This window comes from Callorhinus ursinus, unplaced genomic scaffold, assembly GCF_003265705.2.
Source record: "Callorhinus ursinus isolate GAN/ISIS: 27379988/994484 unplaced genomic scaffold, GSC_fseal_2.0 scaffold43, whole genome shotgun sequence".
Lineage (NCBI taxonomy): Eukaryota > Metazoa > Chordata > Mammalia > Carnivora > Otariidae > Callorhinus > Callorhinus ursinus.
The window spans coordinates 1-8,651 of NW_027397105.1; the positions used below are offsets into that span (position 1 = coordinate 1).

Below are 8,651 nucleotides of genomic sequence, written 5' to 3' on the forward strand. Positions count from 1 at the left end.
GTGGGGAGGCCTGGGTGCCTGGTGCACCTGTCCCCCACCTACCCCTGGAGGAGCGGCCACGTTCAAGCGTTTCCATGTCCAACCCTCAGGGACAGTTGGGAACCTGGGTCAAGAGAGGCAGGCACTGGCCCAAGACAAATGAGGGGTGCAGAGCCCAAGGAGCAGGGCTGCTCTCCAGTCCTGGGCCAGCCCCAACCCTCCCATGAGGGTCGCTTTGGGGGTGAGAGCCCCTCAGATCCTCGGGGATAGCTACCCACCATGTCCCATGTGGGGACATGACCTTGGCATCCCCAGGCATGTAGAGGCATGCGCACCTGCAAACCCACCCACACACACCACTCTGACTGCCCAGCTGGGGGTCAGAAGGGGAGGACACCCTGGGAGCGAGGTGGGGACAAGGGGGAAAGAAGAAAGAGGTTGGAGACAGCTGGGCCATGGGGCAGGGCATCGGGACTCCCGGCAAGGACCCAGATCCAGAGCATGGGGAGGGGAGACAGGCCAGGCTGATGGTCAGGGGTCCCCAAGGGGCCCATAGGGTTGCCAGGGCACTGGGAAAAGACAGGGTCTGGGTTCCGGGGTCCACCACCACCCTGGGCACTTGGGAGTAGGAAGAGATACCCACCCCCAAGTCCGGAGGGGCTACAGCCCAAAAGGCCTCAGCTTCCTCTGCTGTCACTTGGGCTGCAGAGATGCAGTGTCCCAAGGGTCCCACAGGCTTGTAGAAGAGCCTGTTGGCCTTGGATCTCCAACCCCGACCCCCTGTGATCCCAGTCTGGGGAACATGTTTTCTACCCCCTCGAGGTCCTTCTCAGCAGAGGACAGACTCAGGGCTTGGGGGGCTGAGGACCTGGCTACGCAGAACTTGGCAGATCACTGGGCCACCAGTCTGAAGACCAAGGTCAGGGCCCTCCTTGTTGCAGCCTCAGGGTCCCCATGTGGAAGAGGGTCCAGAATCACTGCTCTGGTCAGGGTGAGGAGGCCTTAGGAAGGACTGGAGCACCGGGACCGGAGAGGGAAACGGGGACAAGGGAGGCTTCTGAGGTTTCTCACATCGCCCATGGAACCCACAGATCCTGCTCCTGGGAGAGACACAGACACAGAGACAGAGAAGGAGACAGAGAATGAACACAGGACAGAGGGAACCAGAAGTCATAGACTTTCCTCCACCAGCTTGGAAATGACATCCCGGCATTTTGTGCCATTCTATTCCGGAGAGCGCCGTCACACAGGCCATCCACCCTGGAGGGGAGGGCATTCCACAGGGATGTGTGACCAGGATTCAGGGGTGCCAGGGGCCACTGTGGGGACTGCCCAGCACACGGGCATAGACGAGGCCCTGGGACCTGAGCCTAACCCTAATGGGAGCCCCTGGAAGTCTGTGTTGGGAGAGGACAAGGTCAGAATCAGTTCATCACTACCTTCCCACGGGGACTGGGACACAGGCAGGAGGGGGGTGGCTTTGCCTGGGCCCCAGAGCACACCCAAGCCCCACTGAGCTGTGCCCCATGCCAAGCCCAGCTCCTTGGCTCATCCTTGCATTGCCAAGTATGCACCAGCCTCCTGTGATAGCAGGCACGGAACATGTGTAGAGGTCCTACCCCTGATGGCATCCCTAGAACTAGAAGCCAGAATACCCCGATGTGCAGATGGGGAGCCGGGGGAGGCCCTGAGAGGCACGGGGTCTGTCCAGGGTCATAGCCCTGGGCATGCGCAGGAGTCTGGTCTGAACCCAGCTCTGTGTCCTCACAGCAGGGACACCGGCTGCACCCAGGCCTCCCGGGGCTGTGGGTGGGCTGTGAGGGTGTCACTGTATGCATGGGGCATGGGGGGAGGGTGAGCATTCCGCAGCGGGGGAGGGGGCCCCTCGGGGGGCTCTTGTGTGAGGAGGAAGTTGGGTAAGGGGACCCCAGGCAGTGGTGACCTCACTTCCCTGACAACAGAGCCCAACAGAATTTGGAACCCCGGTAACCAGGCACCCACATTCCACAGACAGCCCCCTGCCCAGCTCATTTCATTGGAGATCCTCAAAGCAAGATGTTCGCGTGTTGCCTGCCGAGGTCCCGAGGCTGCAGGTGGAAGAAGGCGCGCCTTGAGGACGCTGTCCCCCGCTGGGGATTTCATGTCAGGGCTCCCCACCGCCTCTGGCCATTTGGTCGGAAGGACAGAAAGGTGACAGCAGGAGGCCCAGAGCCGGCCACCCAGCCCCACTTGGTCTGATGACCTGTGTAGCCCCAGGTGCCCTCCCTGTGTGTGTGTGTGTGAGTGTGCACATGTGTGTGTGCGTGTGTGTGTGACTGTGTGTGTAAAGAGGGGTCACGGGGGTGGGGACTGGGCAGGAGGACAGTGCGGATGGCCGGGCAGGGCTGTGATGCCTTGGGGCCGGCTACCGGTCCCTGTCTTTGCAGAAGGCCACGGAGGACACGGAGAGGCAGCTGGCGGACGTGCCCTCCTCCCTGACAGAGGGGGTGACCCCAAAGGCATCCCAAGAAACAGGTGCTGGGGATTGCCACGCAAGACCCCCGACACCACGCGGACCACCGTCCCAGGTGGTCGTCCACCTGACAGTGGTCCAGGAGCCGGAGCCCACAGAGGCCGAGGCCGAGGGTGAGAAGCCTGGGGCTGGGTGTTTGTGGTGTGTGGGGACGGGTCGGTGCGGCCCCACAGGGAGGAGCCCCCAGAGGCTGGTGTGGGGCCACGAGCAACGACTGGGCACAGAGCACAGAGCGGGTGGACTGCAGTTGGAGAGACGTCCCCGTGAAGGTTCCTTCCCGGCTGTGGCTTCTCTGGGAGGCCCTGGGCTGGGCTCTGTCTCTGCAAAGGCCCATGGAGAGTAAGCACAGGGGTGAGCTTTTCTCCTCTCACAGCTGCTCCACCACCTGAAGAGCTAGAGCCCGATCTGGAGGGAGGGCTGGTGCCTGCAGTGACTTCAGGAGGAGACCAGGAGCCGGCAGGTGACCCGGCAGCTGCCCACAGAGAGCCTGGCGCTGTCCAGGAAGAACTGGCACCTGCTCCTGCCCCAGCCCCTGCCCCTGCCCCTGCTACAGTTCCTGCCACTCCCCCTTCCCCCACCCCAGCCCCTGCCCCTGCCTCGGACCTAGATCCTGACCTGGCTCCTGCCCCTTCCCTTACCCCTGCCTCTGCCCCTGCCCCAGCCCCTGCCCCTGCCTGTGCTCTTCTTCCTGCCCCTGCCCCTGTTCCTGCTCCTGCCCCTGCCAGAGCCACTGTCCCTGACCCAGATCCTACCCTTGCTCCTGCCCCTGTCCGTCCTCCTGCCAGAGCCACTGCCCCTTCCCCTGCCCCTGCCAGTGGTCCCGTTCCTGCCCCTGAGCCAGATCCTGTCCCTGCTCCTGCCCTGGATCCTGCACCTGCCACTACTGCTGACCCTGTCCCTCCCCTTGCCCCTGGCCCTGCCCCTCCTCTTACCTCTGTCCCTGCCCCTGTCCCTGCCCCTATCCTGAGCCCTGCCCCTACTTCTGCTCCTGCAGGGCTCCCACGGCCACATCCAGAGCCCACAGCCCTGCAGGGAGAGCTCCTTGTACAATCACCCTTAGTTCCATCGCCGGAACCCGAGACCCCGCCCGATTGTTTCATCCCCTCCCCCTGTGTTCTTTCTCTCTGGTACATATTAACTGTTATTTTATCCTTCCATGTCCTATATACTGTTTATTATTTGTTTTAAATAAAATTACTTGTTTTCAATTGAACACGTCTTGAGCATTAAGTACATGCCCAACGCTGTGCCACCACACCCCAGAACATTACTGCAGAATATCTCATTCCCCAAAGGAGTCCCCGAACCAGAAGCCCTCCTTGCCCGTTTCTCCCCCAGCCCAGACCCCGGTGACCCCTAAGCTGCTTTCTCTCTCTGTTCCTTTACCTATTCCTGATGTTTCTGTAAGTGGAATCACACAATAGGGGCCTTTATGTCTGCCCCTCTATTTTCAAAGGGGACTCGTTTTCTTCTGTGTTTATTTGTCATAAAATTTCCCTTATTTCATATTGAAATCCCCGACGGATGACACATCAGATGGAATCCTAGAGGCCACTTTAGGAATTATGGGCACCATCTCGGGGCCGAGACCCGTGGTCCTGCTGGGACACCACAGCCTGACCCCAGACAGGACAGGGCTGGTTCCTCCTGTGACCCACACAGAAACCAGGGAAATGCAGAAAGCTGGAAGACACACCACAAAGGGCAAAAGCATTGCTCACAACCCAAGGCCAAAGAAAGGGTTCACCTGACTGTTGTCCAAACCACGCTCCAAGTCACTGGGTTCCACAGGGACGGAGACCAAACACATGCAAGTCCAAGGCGGAAGGATAGGCACGCAGGGAATATGTGTCAGAGATGCGGGAGCTCCTAGGGAAGGACTCCGGCAAAGGAAACCCTATGGAGGCAGCGCTGGTCACCCTGAGACTGGCAGGTGTCTGGTCTGGGGACCAGCAGCCCTGGGGAGAACATGAGGAAGTAGAGGTCCCCTGGAGAGAAGGGTGACAGGCACCCCTGTCTGGGAGAACAGTGAGCAGCACCCATCCCAGGCCACAGGTGCACCCATCGTCAGCCTCGGACTCAGCCCCGGAAACTCTGGCTCGGTTTTTCACACACCTATTGTCAGGAGTGTTCATCACAGCGGTGCTGGAGAGAGCAGGGAATGGAACAACACTAATGCCCAAGGAGATGGATGGGATCCCCTGTCCCAGTTCTCATGATAGAATGCCCTGCAGCCACTGTCCCGGTGTCATCCGGGGCACAGGATCCGGGAAGCCCCTCCTAAGACCCAACCATCCTGCCACCCTGCCCCTGGGAACATTGAGAATTGTTTGAGGAGGAGGGGGAGAGGATCCAGGATGACAGCGGGTGCAAGGAGAAGGAAGGTCAGCACTGGGAGGACAGATGGACATGCCCTGAGCCACCCTCCAGGGCCCGGGCTGTGATGCCCTTGGACCTTACCCCAAATAATGGCTCCTGAGGTATGGATCCAGCTTCTGTGGTTTTACTCCCTCCCTCATTCATTCTCTCCCTCATTCATTCCCCACCTCCAACCCTCCCCTCCCTCCCCCTCCCTCCCTCCCTCCTTCCTCCCTCATTCAGCAGAGGATCTGGGGTCCCTGCTGTGTACTGAGCACTGGGGCTTCATCAGTGAGCACCCCCCAAACCACATGGTCACATCCACTGTGGGAGGTGACGGGGGCAGTCCTCAGGGCTAGCACTGGTGATGAGCACCAGGAATCTGCTCCTGAAAACACAGGCCAGTTACACAAAGAATGGAGAGACCCATGCTTAGCACTTCCTCTAGAAAAATCTAGTCCTGAAAAGTGATGAAAAGTAAGTGTATCCTAGACTTCATGCGATGTGAGTTCTAATGGCAGGTACCTACTGATTCCTAGAACCAACAAAGAGTAAATCATCCAGTGTCAACTGGGGTCTTGTGACCCAGCTTTTCTGACCAAATGACACGTTTCAGCCAACATCTCCAGGGCCTCCGAGTTTTCCCAAGGGTCTCTGCGATTCTCTGATCCTTCCATCAACCTCCTTGGGAAGCTCTGTCCTGTCGTCTTCCTTGTCTCCTGCCTCTTCTGGGACCCTTCCGTGGCCTCCCCGCCAGGGCCACCCCCACCAGGACTCCCTGTGCCCCCTGGCCTCACGCCCACATCCCACGCTGGGTCCCGTGAGCCCGGTGCTTTTTGCAAGGACTGTGTGCTCCCTCTGGGGTCACTTGGCATCTCCCTTGCAGTGGCCTGCATCTTCCTGTGCTGGGTCTCCTCTGAGCAGTCTGTGAGGCCGGACTGTGTCCATGTCATGGGCACGGAAGCGAGAGTCCAGAAGGTCCAGATGACCTGCTCCCAGTCCCAGCGTGTGGAGCCTGGGTCAAGGATGGTCCGCGAGCAGAGGAAGACTTGGGCCCAGGGAGACTGAGGGAGGATGTCGCACAGTGAGCCTGCAGGAGGAGAGTGAGCACTATGTGGGCCTGGTGCTCAGACCTGCTGGGAGACCGCATCTCACCCACAGCAGCTCTGTCCCCAGGGCTGGAGGGTGTCAGGGTAGCCACCCTCCGAGGCTGTAGGCTGACAGTGACTGGCAGGAGAGGAGGTGCACCTGATGCAGGAGAGAACCCTCAGGCAGAGAGGAGGGGGCAGGTGCTCCCCCAGCAGCTGGAGGAACTCGGGGTAGCCACCCTCCCAGGCTGCAGGATGGCAGTGGCCGGCAGGGGAGGAGGCACCTGGTGCAGGAGAGAGCCCTCAGGCAGAGAGGAGGGGGCAGGCTCTCCCCCAGCAGCAGGTGCACTGGGGCAGGCTGAGGGGGCCTCCATGGACAGCAGTGCCTGCAGCTGGGGTCTCCACACAGACCCCCCCCTCCTCAGGCTCAGCACAAGCTTGTCTGGATGGCCTTTGTCGCCCAAATACAAAGTCTGGCCCAGGACCCTCCTCAAGCCCCGACTCCCAATCCTTTGACCTCAGCTCAAGTGACAAGAAATGGCCAATAGTATAGGTGGGGTTGGGTGCACAGGGACATTTGCTTTTCTGGCCCATGCTGTAACATTGCTGGCATTTTAAAGATCTCCGGGCTTTGATTAAAAAATGGTAGGATGCCGGGGACCCCAGTCAGCTTTCTGGAAACCTGCCTCTGGGCCTTGCAGCCCTCCCATCCCACCAGCGCTGCTCAGAATCCCTCCAGGTCACAGACCCACAGTCTTGGCTCCTCAGATGGCCCAGACGATGCACCTTCAAAAAGCGATCCCGGTGGGGCAGCAGGACACACTGCAGATTCCAGCAAATCCGCCTCCCAGAAACTGAGGGTACTGCTGGACGAGCTGTCTGAAAACAGCCATGTCAGGGTTCCAGGAAGATACCAGAGGCACAGGAGTAACAGGAGCATCTGAAGGTCAGGTAGGGGCAGTCAGAGCTTCCAGACCCTTCTTCCCTAAAGCTCCTCATTCCTCAGCCTTTCTTCCAGGCATACTGCTTGGTTTCTATTTGCCCCAACTGTTATCCATTGCCTTAGGCAGCAGAGACTCACGTATGCCTTTAAATGTTTTGGACATTGAATGTCCTCCAGTAGCCACTTCACTACTGGGAAAGTTGGTAGCAAGCAAGAAGTCCCAGAGGACTCCAAGGGTCTGGACTTGGTGTTTCCCTCTCCTGAGATGGGGACACCTGTGGGAGGTGCAGGTGGTCAGCTGGGGGAGGGGGGCAGGCACCTGACGTGGACAGATGGGGCATAGGTGAGGCCCGAGGCCCCCGGGGTATGTGCCTGGCATCCGGACTGAACAGGTCTTCAGAGCTGCAGACTGGCTGGGATCATCTTCAGGCTGAGGAGGAAGGTGAGGGGAGCAGAGGGGACTGAGGAGGTTCGGCTCAGACAGGAGAGGGCTGAGCCACACTTTTGGGGGGAAAGTGGGTCAGGTTCAGGCTCACAGGGACAGACCTTGAGGCCATTATGCCATGTGAAATAAGCCAGTCCCTAAAGGACTGACATCGGAGGACCCCACTTGTGAGGGATGGAGAGCACTCCCATTCACAGAGGTGGAAGGAGCTGCTGGGTGCCGGGGCTGGGGAAGGGGAATGGGGGGTTAGGGTCTCGTGGGTAGAGGTTCAGTTGGGGATGATGAAAACATGTGGCAATGGACGGAGGTAGCCGGTGCAGAACAGGGAATATACTTATTGCCACTGAAACGCCCTTCATGGTATCAGCTGTATGTCCATTATACCACAATACAAAAGAAGTGAGTCAGGACGTCGGGGCCGTCACAAATCCCTGGAGGGCCCAGGAGCAGGGAGCCTGTATCTTAGTTTTCGCTCTCACGCTCTGCCCCTTGTTGGGTGACTGAGCTCAGTAAGTGCTTCCTAAGACACGGTGCAGGCAGCTGGTCCAGAGAAAGTGCACAAGTGCAAACCCACTGGTGGGCACTGAGGAATCCCAAGGGGATACGCATCCAGACAGAGTGAGTGCCCACATTTCACAAACACCAGCACAGAAATAGCCATTTAAAACCAAGGCAGGAACCTTATATAGCCCAGAGGGCTCCACGCTCCTGGAGGCCGAGCTAGTGGCCACGGCCAAGGCCTCTGGTGGTGAGGGCACTGGGGGTCTGGGAGGTGGCTCGGCGCACCCTGACCCTGAAGCCCCATGGCTGCGGTGAGGTGTAAGGACTGGGAGGGAAGACCCGGCCAGCACCTGTTCTGGCTCCATGGCTGCTACAGGGCTGCTCCCAGCCCCAACAGCCGATGTCTGTTTAGAACCATGGAGAAAACCTTTTCCCTCAATTGTTCTTTTTAAAGATGGTTGCTCAGCATTGACACAGAAAAACCTCTGACATAAAACTGGAGCCGTTCACAGCTGCAAAGGACCCAGAAATGATCAAAATGTAGTGACCACAAAGAGAGGAACTTGTGCCCCCAGGCAGACCTCCTGTGCACAGGGGTGCCTGGGGCGTTGGCGTGCCCATGCAAGCAGTGCTGGGCTCCACAGTTTCCCTCAAGGGGACAGAAGTAGGAATCTGCTCTGACAGCTCCGCTCAAGGCAGCACCCCCTGATGGAGACGGGGGCAGCCCCTCGTGACTTCCAGATGTCCTGGTGACTCTTGGGCACAGCCACAAATCTCAGCTTCTTCATGACCCAGGGAATGATGGGGGGCCAGCCCAGCAGCCTC

General features: G+C 59.2%; 1 protein-coding gene across 1 annotated transcript; it reads left to right on the plus strand.

The window, feature by feature from the left end:
* Positions 1–1,890: 1,890 nt before the first annotated feature.
* LOC141370697 (uncharacterized) lies at positions 1,891–3,704 on the plus strand. The gene is made up of 3 exons (XM_073881498.1): positions 1,891–2,169; positions 2,406–2,604; positions 2,865–3,704. The coding sequence occupies exons 1-3, from the start codon at positions 2,035–2,037 to the stop codon at positions 3,677–3,679; spliced, it is 1,149 nt and encodes a 382-aa protein (XP_073737599.1). The 5' UTR covers positions 1,891–2,034; the 3' UTR covers positions 3,680–3,704.
* The last annotated feature ends 4,947 nt before the right edge of the window (positions 3,705–8,651 follow it).

What these genes read in the sequence shown, in the direction of transcription:
- LOC141370697 (XM_073881498.1), top strand. Translation starts at nt 2,035, where the DNA reads ATGTTCGCGTGTTGCCTGCCGAGGTCCCGAGGCTGCAGGTGGAAGAAG. An exon ending in TTGGTCGGAAGGACAGAAAG is followed by an intron (nt 2,170 to 2,405) that starts GTGACAGCAGGA and finishes CTGTCTTTGCAG; the next exon opens with AAGGCCACGGAGGACACGGA. An exon ending in CACAGAGGCCGAGGCCGAGG is followed by an intron (nt 2,605 to 2,864) that starts GTGAGAAGCCTG and finishes CTCCTCTCACAG; the next exon opens with CTGCTCCACCACCTGAAGAG.